Here is a 24,881-nt window from a genome sequence, read left to right on the forward strand (position 1 = left end):
TTTACGTCACTTCCCTAACCTCACAAAACAGTTCATCCCTCCGTTACACTCACAACTGATTACTTAACATACTGAGAACGCCTCTAACTCAATTTTCACACGTATCCCCTTATCTCATACCTTTACGAACTTTACTACGTGTACAGCTTCACTATGACATATAAATAATCTCCCTAATCTAATCCCTATACTTATTATCTTCACGGTATAAAGGTTGGCGGTATCAAAGAGGGAGTTGCAGTCAGGCTGAGCGGAACCCAGGGACGCTCAGGAGGAACCAACACTATAATGACGCTCTTGAGTTGCCGGCGGCGGTGAGAAATTAGACAGAAGTGACATTTACTTGCAGGTGGCAGAGAAAGAGATAGAGAGAGAGAGAGAGAGGAGGGGGAGGGTGGCGAAAGGGGCAGAAGGAACAGTGTAATTGGCTAGAAGGAGCAAGGAGCACAGAAGAGGAGAGGTTGGGGAAGGTTGAGTAGCAAAAAATAGAAGCAAGTGAAGTGACGTTAATAAGACAGAAACAAAGCATCCCGCGGGTGATTCCACATGAAGAAATTATGCTTCTAATGACCGTAATGCGGGTAATGAATCGTTTCCCTTCTCCTCCCTTCCTCGTTTCGGATTTGAACTCAGGCTAATGATATTCTTACGGGAGTTTGTCAATTAAAGTGTACGAGGGGAACATGAAGGTTACATAATTCAGGAGATGTAACAAAGCAGGTTGACGAGGAGAAGACACGGAATAATAATGTGGAAATCTAGAATAATGGAAGATGATGAAGACACTAAGAGCAAGCAAGACAGTCACGTAATACTGAAGCGGAGGAAAATAGCGCAAAGAGAGAAAAAAAAAAAGTCTGGAATAATGGACAAGGGAGAATGTAGCAAAGAGGACAGGAACTTGAAATTAAAGGTAATGTGACACAGTAATGAGTACGGCGAGTGGCGGTAGGAGGTGATGATGAAGAGGGAGAAGAGGAAAGTGTACAAACATACAAAAAGGGAGAAAAGAAGTCAAAAGAAAAGAAAAGACTAAAATGTAAAAGATCATTGGAGTTTAAAAAATAGGAAAAAATTGGCAAGAAAAGCACAAGAAAAGAAATATAAAAAGAGAAGTGAGGAAAATCGTATGCGAATGAAATAAGGAAAAGAAGCTATTGAAAAGGAGAAGGAAGAGCTATCACAGAAATAAGGACCAGGAAACGTTATCTCGAGCATATTTTTCAAAAACTTCTATATAAAAAAGCCTTATCGCATCTGTTACCTTCACAGTACTGCTAGTTTTGGCCAATTATCTACTCCTACTTTTTATACAGTGGAAGTATCCTCGTATTATCCACAGTTGAATCGAGACAGACGAGAAGTCCACCGCCGCCATGACACAGGAAATCATTTTCGCTTCAAACTGCCCCACTTAACTCATCCACTCAGAGACGAACGCAAAACTACAGGGGAAGCGCCTTCACACACTATCCATTTCACAACACACACACACACAGCAAGTAAAAAACCTATGAAAAACCACAACATGAATCACTGACACACACCAAGTCTCTCACTCGCCACCATCTCCTCCTCCTCGTCTTCTGCTCTCCCTTGCCCCCCCCCCCTCTCCCTTACCACACACTTCCCTGAGACGGCTCCTTGCAATTTAGGACTTCAGATTATCCCGTGATTCCTATCCTCCATTAAGAATCCTCCACAAACAAAAGAGTTCACTGTAGAAGGGAACACAATTTTTTTTTTCTTTTTTTTTAGTCACTAGTAGGGAGATGACCGACGTAAAACAATCTTCCATGTTAAATTGGTGTTTGTTTTTTTTCGCGCTGCTGGAATATATTAGCAGAAAAAAACACTTTAAAATCAGTCCTCATGCGTTGTTGCAGCCACAATCAAGTTTAATTTCCCTCAATTTTCGGATAGTCAAAGTTGCAGACATGTTTTTGCTCTTAGTCCTCGCCCTCCTCTGTCTTCTTCCTTGGTTACCGGGGCAGAGAACAGCCCAATGTGCCGTCTTGTTGGGCTTCGTAATGGTTTTCTTCCTACACTTGCCTCTCGCTTAACCATCTGCCGCCAGCGTTGTGTCTCCTTACTCACAGTGTTGCCGAGGAGGATGTGAGGAATGGAGGTTTATCAGTACCTGACGTAATGTTTTGAATAATTACGTTGCACGCGATAGAAAAGATCATTTTAAAGCTTTTGGAGCAAACGCCTTCAATATAAAGTTTTTGTTTAGAGTAATGCACAACATGTTCAGTGCGTTTATAAAGACAAATGGATGAATACATCAAAACTAAGATGGTAGACAGCCTGACTGCTTAAAAAAGATAGGTAGTTAGACAGATAAGCAGATAGATAGATAAAGAGAGAGAGAGAGAGAGAGAGAGAGAGAGAGAGAGAGAGAGAGAGAGAGAGAGAGAGAGAGAGAGAGGGAGGGAGGTAAACAGGTAAATAGATAGATGGATGGATAGATGGACACATAGATGGATGGATATAAACAAAAACAAACACACACAACAAATAAAGATAAGTCAATAAATAGAAATACAGGTGAATGAGCTGAATCTGCATAAAACGTGAATTACTGAAGTCTTATGAAAGGTGAATACACTCTAAATTATATAACAGGTGAATGTCCTAAAATTATGGTAATCTTCTTAGCGCCTAATCAGACAGCAATTCCGACAACCAAACGCAGCCGTGATTACCCTCTTTAGAGATAAGGAATATCCAACAGATGCAAAACAGCAAGCTAAGAAATAATACCTAAAACTCAGCAGCACAAGAAATACATAGGAAGTGGATCTGGCAGTGTCTGTTTTCATGGTATAAGACAAACTAGTTGACCAAAATGTGAGCCAGATATTCAGGTGAAGTTAACTGAGAAATATACACAGTTTGAAAGGGATTCAGTCATACAGATTCAGTGATAGATAATTGATTGCATTTGGTCGGTTTTCAAGATCTATGGATGAATTTTTATGAGAGATTCGGTGCTACAGTAAATCCAGGAAATTACGCCTGGTGATTTCAATGCTAGAGTAAATAGTAAGCCTTGGACAGTTATGAATTATTTATATGTATTTATACCACACATCTCACCGACAGTCACACACACACACACAATAATAATAATAGTAATAATAATAACAATAATAATAACAATAATAATAATAATAATCACTCTCCTCCACTTTTCCGAACTTTGATAACTATAAAGAAAATAAACCACACATGCCTAAAATGTAAAACACTGACATAATTTCCACATGCACGTGCCTTGAAAAAGAGGACAAAGAAAAAAGGAAAATAGTAAAAGAAAGTAATCCAAATTGTACACTAAACCACCCTGCGATCACTTGGAAGAATTAGTATTTTCAAATCAACCTAAACATTGTGACTTTCAATATTTAATTTTGTGCATAAGAGGACTGATACTCAAAAGCCAGCAAGTTAAGATTAATTTCTAAGCCACTAAACTCGAGAGCCGTCAGTCAGTCATCGCCAGTAGATTCACTAATGGAGTTGGGTTGCCAGGTGGGTTTCAAGGGTTACGTATCTTCTTAGGCCATTCTCCTGATGCACCGGATGTTGGCCCTTCATGGTGCGCTGAGATACGACTTGTTAAATAGTTTCTACATGCTATAAAAGAGTTTATGGCCTGACAGATTGCATCACATTTGGTTGGAACGACATGTACCTTGGCTTAAAAAATACTGCTTTTGCCAATGTCATCATCATCATCATCATTAAAACTTAAGAATTTGTGTGTGTGTGTGTGTGTGTGTGTGTGTGTGTGTGTGTGTGTGTGTGTGTGTGTGTGTGTATATACGTGGACGGCATTACTTTCATTGCAGGCAAAAAGCAGGATATACAATAGACTCGCACAACATTATCTGTGACGAACTGAAATTCACAGTCACGTTTGTCAATGACCTTCAAGCATATAAAAGAATTCCTTACAAAAACTGGTAAAATATAGCTTCTTGAATAAAAAATAGCTTCTTGGAAAAAAAAAAAAAAGATTCATGTGTCATTACGAGAGTTAAGACTGAGATTTCCGCCCTCGTCATCCTCTCACTTTTCACTGCACACTCCAGGAATCGACTAAAGTATCCGACTTGAGGTGACTGGCAGCCAAGCGTCGCCAAAAACACAAACATGCAATCAGTGACTGTGAGAGTGAGATGTATCGAGTCGATGTCAAAAACAGAGTGAAGGAAGATTGGGAAGAAAGTGACTTGAAGGAGAAAAAAATAGCACCACTTCTTGTTCTGGTGTTTAGCTTACTCTGAAACTTTTATTGAAGATGGTCCTAAGACTCCTCTGATTTTAGGATGCAGTAGTGGTGATGATGGCGGCGGTGGTGATGTCGGTGGTGGGGACAGAAAAGGCAGTGGTTGTGACAGACGCAGTGATGATAGTAGAGAAAATGGAAATTCTTCACCAAAATCCTTTTTAAATGGGATCAAAACGATTGGTATACTCATTATATTTCCATAGTAAATTACACAACGGCTTAAGAATATGTCAAAGATTGAATTACACACACACACACACACACAACGACGTGACTATGACATACAACATAACGTGACTATGACATACAACATAAAGACAAGGAAAAAAATGTGAAACCAGTACGAAGTGGTGAAGAGGAGGAGGAGGAGGAGAAAGAAGTTAGGTGGAGTGAGTCGGTGCGTGCTGGCAGCATTCCGAGCAAGGTTAGCCAAGGTTGAAGAACTGAAGAAAAAAAATGTTGGATGCGGAAAGAATAAAAAAAAAAAAAAAGGCGAGAAACAAAAATTGGGGAATGACAGAGCTGCAAAAAAGTTATACTACAAGAGAGAGAGAGAGAGAGAGAGAGAGAGAGAGAGAGAGAGAGAGAGAGAGAGAGAGAGAGAGAGAGAGAGAGAGAGAGAGAGAGAGAGAATTAACAGGAAGATTATAAGTTCAGCGTCCGAGACCTTAGTAATAAAATCAACAGACAGGAAGGAAACGTTACTACTCGGAGCGTGAGAGCAAACCTCCACCTGTGGGAAGGCCAGGCGTGGACCGCACACTGCTCAGCCCCTTCAGGTGTCGGGTAGTGGAGAGCCGTCCAAACCACAAACACCTGCGAGTGGCGGTGATCATGACATGCTAATTTCACACCTGGCCGCGCAAGGTCGATCCAAGCGGGTGTCTTAACGGCCTCACCGAACACTCAAAGAAACAAGAGGTAGCAATGGTGGCGCTGACTCTGTTATTAGGAAGGGAAATGCTTAATGTTCATTTCGTTTTTTTTCTTTTTTTTTTTACCTGTACTCTTTTCTTCCTCTGTTGTAAAAATTTAGGGATGTGTACGAAAGTTCGAAATGCGAGTACGTGCAGTTTTACATGAAGAACGAATCCCAGGTGCCATAACAGGTAATGACAATCAAGAAAAAAGTACATTGGTTCATTGTTTCGCGTGCCTGAGGGAAGAGGGGAGGAAAAGATGAGTCAAGAACACAGTATGAAACGATTACGGAGTGAGGGGGAAATATGAAGGAAATTAAGCCGCAGGGATGAAACAAAGAGTTCCCTTCCATTAAAGCCAAGGACCTGCACAACTAAACGTACAGAAAAAAAATAAAACCGAAAAAAAAGCTCATGATAACGGGGATCTCTGTTCCGAACCGAAAGAAATACCTTCCAATAAAACCAAAAACCTCAACACAATAAAAGGTGAGGAAAATAAATGCGTAAAACATTAAGTAGACGACATCGAATATCTCTTTTCTTGACAAGAGTCCAAACCAAAAAGAGTCATGGGATGAAATTTGTAAGTGCAGCATCCATTGTGGGGTAGAGGCTGATAGCGTGCCTAGGGGGAGGGTCGTGGCCAAGAGCCGTGCCTCCATCAATCTTCGCTCCTCCCTTCCCTCGCATCGCACCGCTCGTTCACACTGTCGGAAAAAAAAAAAGTAAACAGTACCTCACGACACAACCCCCCAGCCAACGTGACCCGTATTTACGAAGTGGCTTACGTGATTTCCTGGGGTATTACTAGTTTTCACCTTCACCCTGTAGCATTTATTATGTAAGCGTGATGTACAGGTTCTGCCAGACGTGATGTGAATTTCGAAATAATTTAGTCCGGTAATGATACGTACGGTGAAAGAAATAAATAGGAAAATATCATAGTGTTTCTTAAAGGGAAGTGATTGAGATCCATAAGAGTTTTCGGCCGCATCTTTACTTGTGTGAAATTCTAATGACTAGGAATGAACTGTGTTGCTACGTAGTTTGTCTATTTCGAAAGCTTCATTCTTTTTCTGAATATACATAATCCTGTAGGTAATCAACTACATCCTTACATGCATGTCGCTTTTTGTAGTTGAAACATAGTTAATTTTGCAATCTGCATAACAAGTAAATCTTTGAAATGCACCATCAGAGACACTATGAGCATCACACAGACTTTAGTACATGCCTACATTTTCATAAGTAAAAAAATTGGGAGGGTAATACCAATATTTTTATTCTCTCTATTAATATTGATGCAAACAGCTATCCTATTCTGATTCTCTTCTATTTACAAGTGCCAACAAAATATGAAATTCCAGTGCCTGCTGACCCAATGAGCAAGACTAAGCAGGTGCCTTGCTTCTCTCCCCAGGCTCCCTAACGGTCTCCCAGTTCCCGGTGTTCACGCTGTACGTCCAGAAAAACTGTTTGTACAACGCCCCTCCCTGCGACCGCGCCTGGAGCTTCGAGAGGGTTATAGGCTTCGCACTCTCCGGCCTCGCCAGAAAGACTTCCATGGTCAACAACCGCCAGGAGTGTCAAGTCCTCTGTCTGGCTGAGACGGACTTCCCCTGCAGGTTAGTAACGCAGTTTGGGGGCATTTTTTTATGTAAGCAATAATTCAAGAGAGGTATGTTAATTCAGGAATGTATTTGTGTACGTTTTCATTATCCTTCATTACATAAATTCAGATTTCTTTTGGTTTGCACTAAAGTTATCACATCGATAAACATCCCATTAAACATAAGCTTTCATGCTCTCCATAAATATATCACTTGCAGTTTCGTTACTTAAATCATTTTCTTTCTGATTTTGCAACCGTGGACTAAGAGTTTTCAAATTTGCTAATGATTATTGGAAAACGTACTTTGACTGCATATCGTTTTATGTGAAGAAGCGTTTCGTGTAATGTTATCAGTCCTCATTCGAAATCATCTACAAAGTATCATTTCAAATCGAGTACGCAGCCCATCCCTCATTCATAGTTTTCCTTCCACGATAACTTGCGCGTTCCTATCAAGTGGATTCATTCGCTAACCACACACCTGCTCGTTCTACCGCTTCACTGAGAGGTAACAACACACCATCCATATCTCCTCTATGACCCTCTTCACCAATGCCGTTTTTTTCTTACCGCCCTCGACTATGGTCAATACAGCAGCTCCTTAAACATACCACCCTGCCCTCGCCGCGCACCAAGTAAACACTGCTGTACTCTTAGCAACTCAAACACAGGCTGATGCGCTGATCGGTTGAAGTGACACACGAAGAATAATGTTTCAAAATGCTGAGCAGATATTTGAGATAATTCTATTGATGGTTCTAATGTTGAAGTGACGATGTTGAGGTGACAAACAGCATTATACAGTATATCATTTACAGAAACGAAACTGGAACCAAAAGGAAGGAAAACACTGGCAATGATTTTACAAGTATTTCCTCGGCAAATTTCTTTAAACGACGCAGACTGAATCGCCTAATTAGCAAAACTGATCCTTCCTCCTTATCATTCACAATAAAAGACAGAAAAAAATATTTCACTGACTGATAAACTAACAAGAATAAATAGAAAACTCTTCTCAAGTCCTGGAATAATTAACAAAATTATAATGACAGCACCAATAATAATAATAACAATAATAATGACAAGAGTCTAAACAAACGCAAACACAAACACACGCCAAGTAAGTGACCAGATTATTTGATTTTCATCGGTGCTCCAGTGACGGGCGGCCGCGGCACGTTGCCTCGTGCTTCCTGCTGGCCAGTTAGGCGGCGTGCGTGCGTCAGTGTGTCTTGGCAGGGAGGGAAAAAAATGCGTCAGCTGAAGTGGTGCCTCAGACATGCCCCTCTCACCTGCACGCCAGACTCCCTTGCACCTGTCAACACACCTGAGAATGTCCAATCTGTGTGTGTGTGTGTGTGTGTGTGTGTGTGTGTGTGTGTGTGTGTGTGTGTGTGTGTGTGTGTGTGTGTGTGTGTGTGTGTGTGTGTGTGTGTGTGTGTGTGTGTGTGTGTGTGTGTGTGTGTGTGTGTGTGTGTGTTTAACTGGCTGAGAAAAACGGTAAAAATGGCAAAAAGAAACAAGAAAAAAAAAATTTACTCTGGGAAATGCATACAAGATGGAAAATAGATTGTTAAATTGCTCACGAGAAAACATAAGTGCGGAAGACAGACAGGTGTATGTAGGCAAGAGGAGGAGGAGGAGAGGTGAGCCTAAGGGGAGCAGGTGAATCTGTTTGTACTTAGGGAGGGGGGAAAGAAAGAGGAAGAGAGGAGGGAAGGAAGGTTACCGCATGTGTGTGTGTGTGTGTGTGTGTGTGTGTGTGTGTGTGTGTGTAGGCGACTAAGTGGGCGGGAGGTCGGCGGAATGAGGGCGTGGAGAGAGAGAGAGAGAGAGAGAGAGAGAGAGAGAGAGAGAGAGATGGATGAAAAGACAGACGGACGGACGGACGGACACACACACCACGACCCTCACCACCACCACGAATACCACCATAATTTCGTGCCTCGTTCAATCTTCTTCAATTTTCCACATCACCATTTTTCAATTTCAAGACAGGACGAGAGAACGTAAAAAAAAAAAGACTCATGAAACGCACTGACAGTAATCAATAGGTGGGGAGCAGGTACGAGACTGTCATTTGCTATCGTTGACGTGGCATCCTAATCTCCACTCACCTGCCCGTCTGAAAATGCCTGGGGTCCTCAGTTCTCGAGTCTGCGCGTACCTCACAGATGGTCCTTATAATAATGTGGTGCTTTAGACTCTCTAGAAATGATAATCGTTGTGGTCCTTGCAATGTCAGTACGTCACCTTTAGATCCTGTTAGTGTTCTCTCTCTCTCTCTCTCTCTCTCTCTCTCTCTCTCTCTCTCTCTCTCTCTCTCTCTCTCTCTCTCTCTCTCTCTCTCTCTCTCTCTCTCTCTCTATTTTATTGCTTCCTCTTGGTCAATGGGTCAAGAAAGACGAGTAACGGGAAAAGCACCACATATTTTATGCTTATTTCCTCATGCAAGTCACACACACACACACACACTAACACACACACACTTGAATAGGTATATATGAAGGTAGACTGACAGAAAGACTAATAAATACATAAGCACGGATAGAATGAGAAAGAATCATATATAAAAAGAGAGGGAAGGATGCAGACGATGCTGGTAAATAAAACAAAGAGGTAGGGAGAAGAAACATGAGGAAGATCTGATAAAGTTAGAGAGAGAGAGAGAGAGAGAGAGAGAGAGAGAGAGAGAGAGAGAGAGAGAGAGAGAGAGAGAGAGAGAGAGAGAGAACGGTAAAGTACATTGTGAGTAACGAGTTAGGGACTCGTTATAGAAGATTAAGGAACTGGGGAGGAGAAAAAGAATGTGAAGGAGAGAAAGTACTTAAGAGGAGAAGAGAGCTGGAAGAAGAAAAAAAAGGAGAAAATTGAGAAAGACAGACAAGACAATTATTTAAATACTAGAATATGAAAGAAAAGAAATAAGAGTGGATAAAAGAAATGCAAAGGAAGAAAATCTATCAAATACGGATGAAAAGATTGGCGATATGAAAAACATAAAAAGAAAGGGACGAGATTTGACGGGAGTTATGAAGGTACTTTGTGTCTAGTCATTATGTTCTTGACTCCTTTATAGAACCGAGATTATATACGGTGATAATTTCCTTAACAAAAGAGGCCTCTACTTTACCGTTTCCTCTTCCACGTCTTCCTCCTCCTCCTCCTCCTCCTCCTCCTCCTCCTCCTCATCTTAATTTCCTTTTTTGCTTTTCCATTGTTCTTCCTTTTTTTTTCACACAACAAAGTAGATTAATGCATTGTCAAAGGACTGTCAGACAAAAACGCTAACAAAAGGGAGTTTATTTCAGTGGAGCTTACAAGTAGGTACAGCCCGGATAGCGAGAACAGCAACGGGTAATTTAAAGCTCAGTAGTCAATATTTCTCTAAAAAGAAAGTTCCAGGCATTTCATAAAGATCACTCAAAATGCTAAAGGTAATTTCCTTATAAAGTACACACGAGGCTGAGGAATGTAATGTTCTTCCTTCCTTACTCTTTCTGCACCTAAATTTTTCCATTAATGTCCAATAAACAATGAAACATAATGGCTTCATACTTCAAGCGCATCTTCGTGTTTACACTTATTCTTCTCTAACATTCGTGTCTTTTTCTTTCCTTCATCGTTTTATCGTCTCCAGCCATCAGTACCTTGTTTACATACTCTTGCATTCTTGCCTAACATTCTTACAGCGTTAGTCTTCTGTTCCTTCCTTTCTTTCAACTTCATAAAGTCTCCAAGCACCACCATCTTGTTTACATACACTCCTACACTCTTATCTAACATTTCTTTTCCGCTTCACTCTCTTGTTCTTTCCCTTCCTTTCCGTTGCAGCGTCTCCAACCATGAACATCTTATTTACAAACACTCTTACATTCTTGTCTAACATTCTTACCGCCTCACTTTCGTGTTCCTTCGCTTCCTTTATCGCCATAGCGTCTCCAACGTCAGGGTCACGTGAGAAACGGTTCTCCTGCCTGACCCGGTGACCGACGAGAAATGACCCACCGACCTCACCAACGCCCTTCCCCTCCGTCCCTCCCACGCAAACTCAAGGATCCTGAACGCCCTTTCCATTCCTCCCTTCCTTCCCTTGTTTCGCCCTCCTCTCTATGCCTCCCCCTCCCTCCTCCCTCTTTATTTGCCTCCGTAGCCTCCTCCTCCCTCCCTCCGTCCGACTTCGCCCTCTAGCGGCCAACGGAAGTGAACCCCTAAAAGCTTGGCCCGAGTCGTCTAACGGAGTGTCGGGGCTTCGGCGAGGAGCAAGCGGGTCGACAACACTATGGTGGGGTCAGTCATGCCTTGCCTCTTCTTTTTTTTCCTTGTCTTTCATGCTCATTCCTTCTCTCTCTCTCTCTCTCTCTCTCTGATGTTTTCCTTATTCTTTTTTAGTCATGCCATTTCTCTGATTTTTTTTTTTCCTAATTTCCTCTTTATGTTTTTTTCGTGTTCTTTCTCTTATTTATTCTTTTATTATTCTCCTTCAGTCATGCTTTCTTTTCTTAATTTCCTCTTTCATGTTTCCTTGTTGTTCTTTCTCAGTTTTTTTTTCCTTATTCTTCTTGCATAATCTTTCTATTTCTTTTTTCTTTCTGTTTCCCGTTTCTTTTGTCTCTCTTTCATCCCCTGTTCCCATTGCTTTCTTCTGTTTTTTTTTTTCTCTCTCTTTCCCATCCTCTTTCCATTATACTCTTTTTTCCCCTTTCCTCGTTCACCTTCTTTCTTGCTCTTTCCTTTTCCTCTCTCATACTCTCTTCCCATCGTTCTTTCCCTCTGCTCTTTTTCTTATTCCTCTCATCCTCTCCTCCCTGATATTTTCTTTCTTTTTTCCCCGTGCATGCTATTTTTTTCATTCATCCTCTCTTTTATTCTTTACCCCTCTTTTCCTCGCATATATTTTCTGTGTCTTGCGCCTTCATTTCCGACATGTCTTCTTTCAGCCCACTCAAATAAAGGAACCTTACCAACTATAAGGCCGATACTTTCCCAGACAAGAGGTAGACAGACAGTTCAGTTCACCTTCCCCTTCAATCACTGATATTACTGCTTCGCTAGACGCTGTTGGGGGGGGGAGGGAAATTACACAGCTGCTCAGAGGAGGAGGAGGAGGAGGAGGAGGGAAGAGGGTGGTAGGAGGAATACAAGGGGAAAGTAAACAGGAACAAATCTATTAATCCTTGCTATGTTGTTTAATGATGAAGAAAAATTGAAGTTTAAACAGAATAGTTTGTCGTGACTGAAAAATTGGGAGAGAGAAGGTTTGATACCCGCTTATCAAGGAGAAAGAGGAAGAAGAGGACGGAAAAGATAAAAGGTGCGGGGTGGGAAGGAGCACAATAAAATGACAACACAATCAAAAGAAACGTAATAGAAGACCTGAACAGCTATTACGTGACAATGATACACATCTACACCCGTCTGTTCCTTGCGGCCTCGTTTGGCTGGGGACCCGCGACGCGCCCGACACTTCCAGCCCCGACAGAGGAAACACGTCTCGCCGCTCACCGCTACTTGTTCTCGTAACCAGGAGCAGCTCTCAGGAGGTGACGCAGTCGAGAAAACATGCCAATAAAGAACGGTAAACTACGGAGCTCAGGGAAAATTTCAGCTGGTAATGGATACTTGAGTTTACCATTAGTTTGTTGTTAGTGCTGCTGTGTCTTTATAAGGAATAGAAGGAAAGAGATAGGGAGAAGGAGAAAAGGAGTAAGAGACAAAACAGATTGAAAGACAGACAGACAAATAGAAATTACCCCATTTTAAAAGATACAGACCGTCATTACACATAAATTAATTACAAAGTGGTGATGGATTAATGAGGGAAGGACCAGACACCACTTGCCCACCTCGTCGCGGCCTCCTCGCCACCACTCCTCACCTCGCTGCATCATCAAACTCATAAACACCCCGCGGGCTTCCTTTCCTCTATCCCTTCCTTGGTTCTGGCAACGATATACCGCTTATCTTACCCTCCCTTCCTCCCTCCCTCTCTGTTTCTCTCGCTCTCTCTCACCCACCTGCCTCGCCCTCCCTCCCCTCTCCCTCTTTCTCTCCCACCTGCCTTTCCTTCCCCTTCCTTCCCTTCTTCACTGCAGTGCTAAATAACGTTCCCCTTGCGGGCCCACACCTGCCATGCATTCTAATCAACTTGAAAACAGCTGGTCTTTTTCAGTCCCATCCATTCACACTCAGCCTTTTGTTTTAATCATCACAACTTTCGCCACTTTATTTCCATACAGTGAGAAATAATTGATTTGTTAATGTATATCAGTATCACTCCTTTTTTCACGGCACCGCACGCACATTCCCCGCTACAATACTCCCGCCGCCCGCCGCCCAGACCCGTAACTCGTCTCCATCGCTTGCCTGCAGTCACGTTCGCTGCTTCACGCTCGTGTTGCGCGCATCTGTCATCCTTCAAACACGCACTGGAATTCACTTCGGTCTTTCTTCCAATAGACAGGCATGAGTCTTGAAAGTGTTCTGTTACTCTTCTCCTTCTCCTTCCCCTTCCCCTCCTACTCCTCCTTTCTTATCACTATCTTCCTCGTCGTCGTCATTGTCACTGTCTTATTTTTGTTATACTATTTCATCTCCTTATACTTTGTCATCATCATCATTATCGTCGCAACATCCTCGTTATCGTTATAGATGTCATCGTTTTGTCTCTCTCTTTCTTTTTCTTTCTTTCTTTCTTTCGTTTAATCATTTCATTCCCTTTCTTTCTCCTCCTCAAGTTCCTTTCCTTACATTCCTTCTTGTCTTTAACGGTTCACCTTTCGGTTCTATTTATAGACGATCTTTTATATATATATATATATATATATATATATATATATATATATATATATATATATATATATATATATATATATATATATATATATATATATCTCCCCATAAAGACACACACATTACCTCCAAGCCTCCGACCCCACACGACCCTTCACGTCCTGGGTGTGGACAGAATGCAAGAGCTTCCCATTCGCTTTCTGCAGTTTTTCCTCATTAATCTCGCTACCACTGAGAAAACGGGGCCAGAGGTTATGGGACTTTTGCGTCGTGGCTGATTGGATCCATTTATCTCCTGTCCGGCGTGTGTATTTGCCTGATGAGTATTTGTTATGCATGTCCGGGTCTTTACAGCGCAGATTAATATGAGTAGCATGTCGAGCGTGCAATAACGGAGCGGAGGCACTCCGTCACACCCTTCCCCGGCGGGCAAATGCTGCTCACCGAGACAAGAGCTGCCTTGAATGGTAAATATGCTTCCGGAAGCGAAGATAAAGTAGGAGGGGAAGGAAAAGTGCGTGTTTACGAGCAAAGGAGAGAGTGAGGAAGAGATAACTGGAGTCCTTAAGGGTAAATATGCTTCCGGGAGTGTGGGTAGAGTAGGTGTGGAAGGGAAAATAGGTGTTGAAGAGCAAAGGAGAGAGTGAGGAAGAGATAACAGCAGTCATAAAGGGTAAATATGCTTCCTGGACTGTAGGAGGTAAAGCAGGAGAGGAAAGGAAGGGAAAGAGCCGTGAAGGAGAGGGAAAAGACAAGGCGAGTAAAAAAAGCGGGAAATGTTCTTGCAGTGAGTGTCATTTAATTAACAAGTAAGCCTTTCCAGTTCCAATAACAATTTCTAAAGAACAGTCTACCCCTTCATATTTTCAAGTCAGTACTACATTTTATTTTTTTTTTTTTCCCCAGTCCGATAAGATTCTTCTAGGAACGCGTGATTTTAGTAATATGACCCTAAGCTGCCCTTCTCCGACAGTTCTTTGTTGCATAGTTAAATCAGATCCGAAGTCACTGATGCCCTTAATTATTCGCCACCACACAAATACGAACCCAAACCTCGCCTCGTGTTTGGTTAAGCTTTACAATTCCCCCTGTATAGCACACTGACGTCCCTGATACAGTAAATTAAACGCTCACCCTTACTCTCTCCTCTTCCACTTTCGCATTACACCACAAATTTCACATCCGTTCCATTACTTTCAGCATCCACCTTCTTGCTAAATCACTCACGCCACATCCTCATCCTTACTACTACTACAACAACAACTACTACTACTACTACTCTCTTCATCACCTTCCACATTACACCTCTTTACATTTTTACCACTAATCTCTTTACATCTACTTCCACGTCCTTACCATTACGCATTGCATCTACTTCCCTTCCTTGTTACTTCTCCCTCTGCATCCCTTTTCCTTACTGCACTAAACTCCAACATTTACACTATGGCCCTACTCACCCGCTACCCACGCCACTCACCATCCCAATCACTATCAGTATTCAAACTCACCTTATTTGCGTGCACTGTTCCTCTGACATCCCGAGACTCTTTTACATCACTGGCGGGTAGTTATGAAGGTGTAAACTCCTCACAGGTCCTGAATAAAATAAATATTTCAGATATGCGTTAGAAAAATCATATACAGTACAGATTCGCTAAGTAAATGATCCGTGATTCTCTCTTTGGCTTCGTGTACAGGATTTGACAAGTGACAGGAGCGTGAAGGAAAGAAGGGATGAGACAGGGATAGAGAGAAAATGGGAGTTAAAGGAATGAATGGTGGGAGATATAATGCCTTGGAAAAATATTGTCAGGGTCGTGATGGTGGTGGTGGTGGTGGTGGTGGTGGTGCTGCTGCTGCTGGTAAAGACTACGGTGATTACCCTCCAGGAACTCAACGGGAACAAACAGGAGAAAAATGGTGAACAAAGAAGCGCCTTTGTTTACATAATGAGGTTAATATTCGACCGACGTTTCCTCCTTGGATGAAGACTAATGAGGGAAAGAATAACTGACATTAATTTCAGAGAGAGAGGGAGAGAGAGAGAGAGAGAATTCTTAGTGTGCGTGTGTGTATGGCCTCAACATGTACAAACCGTACCTATTACGCCATAAAGTATGGACATCCCAAATAATATTACGTAAAGCCATGTTCCCCCTTTTGGAGCGTACGGTTATGAGAAGAGTTTTATCCCATGAATAAAATATTACGTTTCCAAAGATTTTTTTTTTTTTTTTTTTTGACGCGTGGAGCACTGATAATGAAACAAGGGAAAAAGGCATCTGTTACAGCATAGGTTCATCAGAGACCTTGGATCCTGTTCGTCTTGTTTTAACCCATAAGAAAAAATAACACAATTACTCCAATAAAATGTTTCGTAAGTCTAATGCTTTCTACACTCATCCTCTATTCAGCACAACAGTCCTAAAAACTCAACACATTTCACAATAACACGCACACCCTTTCTTTTTCTCCCCCGTTCAGGTCCGCCAACTACAACAATATGACAGGGAAATGCGAGACCTCCGACATGGACAGACACACCGCAGTGGGCACCGGCGCCTTCATCAGCGAGGAAAACAGTGACTTCCTTGAAAACAACTGCATGGACGACCCCGTGAAGATGTGCGAGTTCCAGAAGATGGAGGGACGCATCCTGAAGACAGTGGATTCTGTGCAGCAGGAAGTAGCAAACCTTGAGGACTGCAAGCGTCTCTGCCTCACCGCCAATTTCAGGTAATCTTCAAAGCTTAGAGATCGAGCCTCTGAACAATGTAGGAGAAATGAACAGTTTAATGGCATAAGATTTTTTTTTTTTCAGAGAGCAAATTTAAATATCTACTTTGCTTTACAGATGCCACTCCTTCGACTACGGCGATACTGGAGACAAGGTGTGCCGCCTCTCACACCACGCCGCTGCCACAATCACTCACATCGACGAGCCTTACTTAGACATTCCAGGCTCATCCACCTACGAACTCTCCTCATGCTACAACGTGACCATTGACTGCCGCTCCGGGGACATGGTGACCAGGATCAAGACTTCAAAGATCTTCAACGGCAAGATTTACTCCAAGGGTTCCCCCAATACATGCATGAACGACATTGAGAACTCCCTCGAATTCGAACTTGTCATGGGTTACAACGACATTGACTGCAACGTGGAGCGCGACACGGACTCTCGCTACAGCACCGACGTGATCATTCAGCACCACGATATGATTGTGACCAGCGCTGACCTGGGCCTCAGCGTGCACTGCAAGTATGACCTGTCCAACAAGAGCGTCAGCAACCTGGTGGAACTCAGCGTTGGGGATGAGAAGACACCGTACATGGAGCAGGGCAGCACTGTGGACTCCCCCAACGTGATCATGCGCATTGCCAACAGGGACCAGAACGAGATTACCGACGCCTCAGTGGGTGACATGCTGGAGCTGCAGTTCGTGATCGTTGACAGGGACTCACCCTATGAGATCTCCGTGCGAGACCTGGTGGCCATGGACGGCAGCAACACCAACAACATCACCTTACTGGACAACCGCGGCTGCCCCACAGAGATCTCCATCATGAGGCCGCTGAAGAAGATCGACAACACAGGAAAGGTTAGTGCCTCAGCTTGTCATTATCAGAGCAATCTGTTTAACCTATAACATTAAAGTCTCGCTCAACGACGAGTCCATAACATGCTATCATTTATATCATAACCTCTAAATTTTTTTTCTTTGCTTTCTTTTTTTTCTTTTTTTTTTGATGCTTATGTTCTATGGTCCTTTTAGTTTGTTAAGCCAAATATATTTGAAATGCAGGTCCTTGGTGCCACTTTCGACGCCTTCAAATTCCCGACGAGCGACGTGGTTCAGTTCCGCGCCATGGTGTCCCCCTGCCTGCCCACCTGTGAGCCCGTGCAGTGTGACGTGATGGACTTCGGTGGTCAGGTGAAGGTAGCGGAAAGCTACGGCAGGAAGAAGAGAGAAGCGATGCCCTTCATCATCGATTTTGGAAACCCTGAACATAGTTACTGGGAGGCACCCTCGTCCACCGTGCAGGAGGTAATGCAAACTATAAACAAAATGTAGGTTAAGTTTTGAGGTTTAAGAGCAACATTATCGTACATGACATACAACAGCTCACGTAGCATTATTGTTCTGTCTCCTAGTACCAAGCTTTAGGATCACGCTCTCTGTCTCTCTGCGGGGAAGGACTGTCACGTTTTCTTATACAGCAGGTGAAGCAGATCAGCCCGAGGGCCTTCGATGTGGTGGCTCACAACTTCATACATCATGGCGGTCGACGTGTCACAAGGGAGACGCCAGAGGTGGGCATTCCCGAGGAGTTGCTGGTGGTGCGGGCCATCAAAATATCCGACAAATTTGGCACCCGTTCATCTCAGGTCCAGAGCAGAGAGAACGCCGCCAACAACCTTGAAAAGAGTCACAACACCGAGGTAAGTTGTCTGAGCACGCATCACTCCTAGCCGTCGTATGTTTGTGTACGTGTATATGTAACGCATCACAGTAATTAGTTGCCGACAGATGAGGCCGAGTAATGTCTCGTGTTTCTCTCACAGAGCCTCGGTGGGTCTGAGGTGGTGATGCAAGAGGACGTGTCCGGTGTGTGCATCAACATGGTGGGTCTCGTGCTGGCCTGCTCGGTATTCCTGGTGGCTCAGCTTGTAATCATCGTGGCGTGGACGGCTGTGTGGCACCGTCGCCGCCGCAGCAAGCTGGAGGAGCCCCTGAGTCCCGCCACCACCACTGAGTCCCTCCGTCAACTCTACGACTCCGGTTATCCCCGCAGAATTTAGCTCCTTCCCGCTCGTGCCGCTCACACCTTTACAGGAACCCTCAGTCTTGTGCTCACCGTTTCATTTAGGAAACGAGTTGCCGAGATAGATGGAAAAGGTACTTCTTTAATGGACAGCAGATCGCCATTATCCAAAGAACGACCTGCCTGCGTCAGTCAGGAATCTCTCTATCCCATGGAGTTCGTTTAAGGTAGCGGAGGCCTGTGCGAAGGAAAAGGGTAATACAGGATTTTGGCCTTGAAATACACTAATGTTTCATGATAAGACTAAGGCAATGAAAAAAAAAGGGCACTAAATTTTTAATTCATACAGTAGAGCTCATCCCCAGCGAGCCTTCATATTGCTGGCGGCCGAGCGACGACCGTCTGTGTGCAGATACTAATTGGCATTACCAAGATGTGGGCTCAAGAAATCATGGTACACTGTATACTCGGGCATTTATGACGCAATACACGTTTCTCATCTGCGAATTGTCAAGTATTATAGTGGGCATTATGAGAGAAACGTTCTCTTGAATGAAAAATTAGAATTAAGGTTTAGTAGCACTAACAACTGACTGACATATCCGTCCAAAAGTGGCATTAAAGAACAGCATAATTTCAGAAAAAAAAAATACACATATCGGCGATAAAATACCAGTGAATCTGTTGACTGTAGCAATATTCACTAATCAAGACTCTTCTACTATTGTGTCCATGTGCTGCCGCGAGTCGAGGCGCGCGGCGGGCGTGGCGGTGGTGGCGGTGCTTCTGGGAACCTTTAGGGGGAGCCTGGGCGGAGCGAGGCGGACGGGGCCTAGTCGGGGTGTGCGGTTGGATTAGCACCTGTATATACACAACACGAGGGAACTCGAAATTGAGGGAAATCTTCAAATACTGTCTTCAATTTGTATAAGTTCGTGAATGTATTAATATTCAAATTTCGAGACAATTTTGCCATCGTATTCTAAATTTTGTCTGACCACACATGACCCCATGAGAGAAAGCGATCCTTCCCTCCTCCTCTTCTCGCCCGGCTCGCCTGCGCTTCATAGGTGCTGGGACAAAGGGAAATTAAAAGCGTAGACCCGGACGACTCTTCGGGAGAGGCATGACGCCTCCTGCCTAGCACTCAACCGTCCGATACAGCTATGATCTACTTAGGGACCTGAACACCCAGCTGCAGCACGTAGAGAGAAAGATTTGGTGAAGAGAATGAGAATATGTAAATAGCAGTCGTCCCACTTCTGTAATAAACAGGAAGAGGCGACAACTAACAATCGATTTTCCTGCTCGAAACCACACTTCCTATACCGCCGAGAGCCAGAGGAACAAATTTATCGGAGACTGTGCAAGCAAACACACAGTAGCGGTCACGGAGCGCTGCTGTATATTGATGTAATTGCTCAACGCTATTCACTAACACACCACTGTGATGCTATAGAAATTCCACTTGGAGCTTCAGTAGCTTAGACGTGCTTTTCGCCGCCGCAGACCGCACCGCACCTCCCTTGACCAACCTGAGGAGCAAATCACACACACACACACACACACACACACGTTGCAATCTAACAGACAAACCAACAGATGTATCAGTGTCTTTTAACGTTAAAATGGTTGTAAATCTAACACTCCCAATAGATTCTACTTAGTAGTGGAGTGCGAGTGGCGGCGGCTTTACTTAAATAGCTTTCTTTTGTGCTACCTAGAGGCTGAACAACTCATCAAAATACTCAACCTGCATGTAAGATACGCTTCATGAATCTAAACACGCAAGATTCTCCTGAAAAGAAAACACCTTTCCTTCTGCCTTTCCTTCGCATGTAAATGTAGATAATGCTTGCTTAACTAACAAATCATGCCTGTTTAACGATAGTGTACAATCACCTTTAATCACAATAATAACGTAATATTCATAAAGCGCACACGAACACTATATTTTCTTTCTTTTGTGAGACAACTGCTGCATTGTACCGATAACTAACCAATCCAAGTAAGCCATTATCCAATACACTAGTAAACACAAGCCACGCATTCACGAACAGCAAACCACCTCACGACAGCACGACCATCACTAACAAGGGGACCAATCATCACTAACTTACGAAAAGCCACCAGACCAGCAATAATTAACTTCACATAGGCATTGCACCCTTCACTTTCACGCTCATCAGTTTGCAGGACTAAGTAACCAACCACTCGCCATTTACTGAAGTACTGTAACCATCATCACATCACCATCAACATCCACCATCACATATTTTGCTTCCATAACTAACAACAGTAAGCTTTATAGATAATAGTACGCATTTCCAAACCGCCATTGCTTTACTAACCCCACTATGCACTTGACTAGTTTGAGTAATGCTATCTACGCACTACTAACCACTTGCATGCTTTACTAACCCAATACAACGCAATACTAATAACAGACTTTATGCATAGAGTCAATGCTTTACTAACAACTAGTGCATCACTTGTCACCAGCACAGACTACATGACACCTGTGAATATTGATAATTAACCTAATTAACCTGACTTTTTTTATATTCTTGAGCTGAAATCAAGCAAAATAACGCGCATCAATAATTACTCTGGCTTTTTATGCTTTCCTAACAGTAGAAATATATGAAAAAATTGCCAGTAAGACTAATCCTAACAATAACAACGATGATAATGATAATGACAAAATTAACAGACAGTAATTCTTTTTTTTCTTTTTTGGCTAACAACTGAAGCGTTAATCTCTCTCTCTCTCTCTCTCTCTTTCTCTCTCTCTCTCTCTCTCTCTCTCTCTCTCTCTCTGTTGCTGGGTGTTCCTGGGAAAGATCCGAGCTGTTGTGCGTAGTGGTCGTAAACTTTTTTTTTTTTATGTAAGAAATCATAGTCGCTTTTTTTACAGAACCTTGATTAGAGAAAAGCGAGCGAGGAAAAGAGACTCAGATAAGATTTTTTTTTTTTAGCTCTAGACGCTAAGGAACACTTTATATATCAGATACTATAATCGTCAGTGAATAGGATAGCTTTTTTTTTTCTTATTTATACGTGTGCGTGCTACAAATTGTTACTTGTTGATTAATTTATTCAATAATTTATTGCTAATTTATTAATTAATTTATTTCCACATCCCATCCATAAAAACAAGCAAAAAATGTAAATGTAGTAGTATTATTTGGTCTCGTTGTGATAAACTTGTTTATCACTTTTTTTAAAACAAAGTTCCTAAAATTGAAGTAAAGGAAAATTAATTTATCTCACCAGATTGTGTGGTTCAAGATTATCCAAACAATACGTTGCCAAGAAGTTTTTGACATCAATGTTTATATTATTTGTGTGTGCCTAAGTGTGTGTGTGTGTGTGTGTGTGTGTGTGTGTGTGTGTGTGTGTGTGTGTGTGTGTGTGTGTGTGTGTGGGCGCGCGTGTGTGTGTATGCACGTGTATGTATTTACATGCCTGATCTTTTACGTTCATGATCGTGAGCGAGCGTCTCTCAGCACAATGGAGCCACGTATGTAGATGTGGTCCAATGGGTGTGTGCACGTGTACGTGTGTGGGTGTGCGCGTCTGTGTCTGTGCCGGTCTGTGAGGCTTCTGAGAATGTCTTGATCTGCATCATTATCCAGGTTGTTACTCTTGTACTTGAGGCATTATTACTACTCCGTTATGCCAGCCAACCTTCCTCCCTGGCCTTGCCCCGTCTCCTCCTAGCCCGGCCAAAGCCTGCATATCAATGTACCGATTGACTTTCGTTGCTAACAGAAGTAAAAATGGGTCGTGGCGTTGGTGCAGGAGGAGGTGATCAAGGCCGCGGAGACTCGTGGTTCCGGCGATGGAGGCTTAGAATTAAGAATTGTTTTTGTTTTGTTTTTGTTTGTACCAAAGTACACAAATATAACTTGAAAGCTTTTACCGTTTGTCGTTTTATTCACAACTTTTATATAAATTCCAAATGCCAAGATTCCTCCATGAAAATTTTGCAGAAAATTTCTCCCCTTATGGTAAGTCTCCCAAACCTAATATAACATAACCTACTTCTATCACTAGGGACTCATTTTGAAGAAAATCTTGTGGACGAAGTGATCACGGGGAAACTTACTTAGGGTGGTGAACATACTGTATACTCGTACGGTTCTTTCAGCTTTCTTTGATTCATGAAAAATTCAGTAAAACTGCTGATGGAAAGGAGTGAAAACGCTTCATAAATACAAGTATATATAAGAAGTATATATTTTTTTCCGAGATGTCATCTTGAGCAGAAAAAAAAATACATACCTGTTATTTATCTGAAGGACATTAGGGCTGTCCTATCTTGTCGTTAAGCCAATTAGTCTATCAAACTTAAAAAGAAAAAAAAAACACTAACCGTACACATATCTATCTGTCCACAGCCTCACTCCTTCCTCCACCCACACACTCTCCTGTACTCTCTCACCTACACCTTCTGTAGCTCCACACCTACACCTTACATCTTTACACCTTCATGCTGACCACTGCCATCACCACCACCATTAAGCAGTCAGTAATGTCTTTCCATCCTACATTCCAGTCCTACACTACGTTTTAAGTTACCATTATCTCTCATCTCTCTATTTATTACTCTCACCTGCCACTCACTACTAAAAGCACTGTTACTGTCACTGGTAATTAATAAGATTGCTGTGGCATTCCAGAGACACCTGTGACATGCCACGAGACTGGGTTCCTGTGGAGCACTGAGACATTAATTTGTTAACCGGAAAGAATTAGGCAGGGAGTTTCATTACGATCTGATGATAAATGGACGATTTGAGTAACAGAATGACAACTTAAAGATGGTAAAAAGAAGGTAGCGTTGAATGGGAGCATGATAGAGATAAGGCAATGTTTAGTATGATAGAGAGAAGGCAATGCTTAATACCATATTATACTGAAACAACTTTTGTGCCCCACTTTCAAGTCTAGATAAGTTCCACGGGTTTATAGGGTGTTTGTACGGTTGTTGTGAAATACTATCAAGATCCTAACATTATCAACAGGAGAAATACTCTTGAGAATCCTACGAATCATCTCTGTGGCCTTTGAAAATAGTCGTAGTGTGAGAACAAAGCGTTTCAGAGTACGCCGTCCATGGAGTTGAAGGCGAGGCAGGGAGACACGCCGTACCGCCACGTCGCTCGCCTGACACCACCTCCGCCACCATCACCATCACTTACACTGAATCCCCGTGTCCCTAGCTCTTAAAACTTCCCATTTGAACACCACTCATTTGAATTGATATGGTTGAAAAATTCCAATAAATATGTGGTCTCATAAACTATACAATGAGTAGATAAAAATGGTGATACATACGATGGCTTAGCAACTCTACCAGCACCAGCCTAGCGGCGTCAGCAGGCTAACTAGACAGACACACCGGTTATATTTCATTACACACCAGGAATATATGTTGATCTACACTCATTGCGTACTCAGAATACCTGTTGGGTCATTGGAAACAGGATGATGTAGGTTCCAGACAGGCCTGCTTCATATTAGTGTTCAAGAAAGCACAGATTCCAACACGAGTATGCCCTTCGCAACACAGCCGACGACACTGACCGAGCAGAGGGAGTCACATTGCTTTAGTTCTCCGTTTCGAAGCTGCTCGGTACTTGAATGAAAACAATGAACAGGTAAATAAAAAGATCAAGAGTTACAGAAAGAAAGAAAAAAAAAACACGGGTAAAATGTTCCAAAAGCAGCACCGTATTCCAAAGATGACAAGTAAGACAATGAAGACAAATGCTAGACACGTGCGCCTCAGTAGTTGCGTGACCCTCAACACTACGGAAAGGAGACTACACGCTACCTTTGGAATCATACTTCACACACGCCGACACTGTCCACCTCATTAAGTCCACGAAGTCAGACCAGTTACAGGGCAGGGGGGAGAGAGAAAAGAAAGCGAAAAAAAATAGAAAAAGAGAAAGAAAAAAAACAAAGCACGTAGCAAAGGAAACTGCACTTTTTAATAACATTTCACACATGCCGACACTGTCCACCTACTTAAGTCCACGAAGTGAGACCAGTTACAAGGCAGAGGGGGAGATGAAAGAAAACGAAAAAAATAGAAAAAGAGAAAGAAAAAAAAAGGCACGTAGCAAAGGAAACTGAGCTGTCTTTGGAATAACACTTCACACACGTAGCCGTTTTCCATCTACCTAAGTCCATGAAGTGAGACCAGCTATAAGGCAGGGGGGAGGGTAGGATGAAGGCGAAAAATAAAAGAACAGCAAGAAAGAAGAAACATAAAGCACGTAGGAAAGGAAACTGCACGCTGTCTTTGGAATAATACTTCACACACGCCGCTGTTGTCCACCTACTTAAGTCCATGAAGCGAAACCATTCATAAGGGAAGGTGGAGGAAAGAAAGCGAAAAAAAAAAAATAATAATAATAATAATAATAAGGAACGTAGGAAAGAAAACTGGAATATACTTCACACACGCCGGCGT

At 42.6% G+C, this 24,881-nt stretch overlaps 2 protein-coding genes across 14 annotated transcripts in view; one reads left to right on the plus strand and one right to left on the minus strand.

Annotated features, from left to right (window-relative positions):
- Positions 1 to 22,319, plus strand: part of LOC135107480 (uncharacterized) — a 44,507-nt gene extending 22,188 nt beyond the window's left edge. The window contains exons 4-9 of one of the 2 annotated variants that reach the window (XM_064017381.1): positions 6,644 to 6,848; positions 16,112 to 16,363; positions 16,482 to 17,229; positions 17,434 to 17,676; positions 17,853 to 18,071; positions 18,195 to 22,319. In XM_064017381.1, coding sequence (XP_063873451.1) covers positions 6,644 to 6,848; positions 16,112 to 16,363; positions 16,482 to 17,229; positions 17,434 to 17,676; positions 17,853 to 18,071; positions 18,195 to 18,431 — 1,904 coding nt within the window. In that variant the 3' untranslated portion in view covers positions 18,432 to 22,319. Of the gene's footprint in view, positions 1 to 6,643; positions 6,849 to 16,111; positions 16,364 to 16,481; positions 17,230 to 17,433; positions 17,677 to 17,849; positions 18,072 to 18,194 lie in introns of both variants that reach the window. The other variant, XM_064017380.1, reaches the window with a different exon arrangement.
- The window catches only part of LOC135107481 (serine proteinase stubble-like), a 237,911-nt gene extending 213,933 nt beyond the window's left edge, over positions 1 to 23,978 (minus strand). For 10 of the 12 annotated variants that reach the window (XM_064017387.1, XM_064017386.1, XM_064017385.1 and 7 more), the window contains exons 1-2: positions 23,866 to 23,978; positions 15,136 to 15,223 (exon numbers count right to left, since the gene is read on the minus strand). The gene's annotated coding sequence lies outside the window, so the exon portion shown is untranslated. The remainder of the gene's footprint in view (positions 1 to 15,135; positions 15,224 to 23,865) is intronic. The other 2 variants (XM_064017391.1, XM_064017390.1) reach the window with 1 other exon arrangement.
- Between the last annotated feature and the right edge of the window lie 903 nt (positions 23,979 to 24,881).

The sequence above is a fragment of the Scylla paramamosain genome, chromosome 15 (assembly GCF_035594125.1).
Source record: "Scylla paramamosain isolate STU-SP2022 chromosome 15, ASM3559412v1, whole genome shotgun sequence".
NCBI lineage: Eukaryota > Metazoa > Arthropoda > Malacostraca > Decapoda > Portunidae > Scylla > Scylla paramamosain.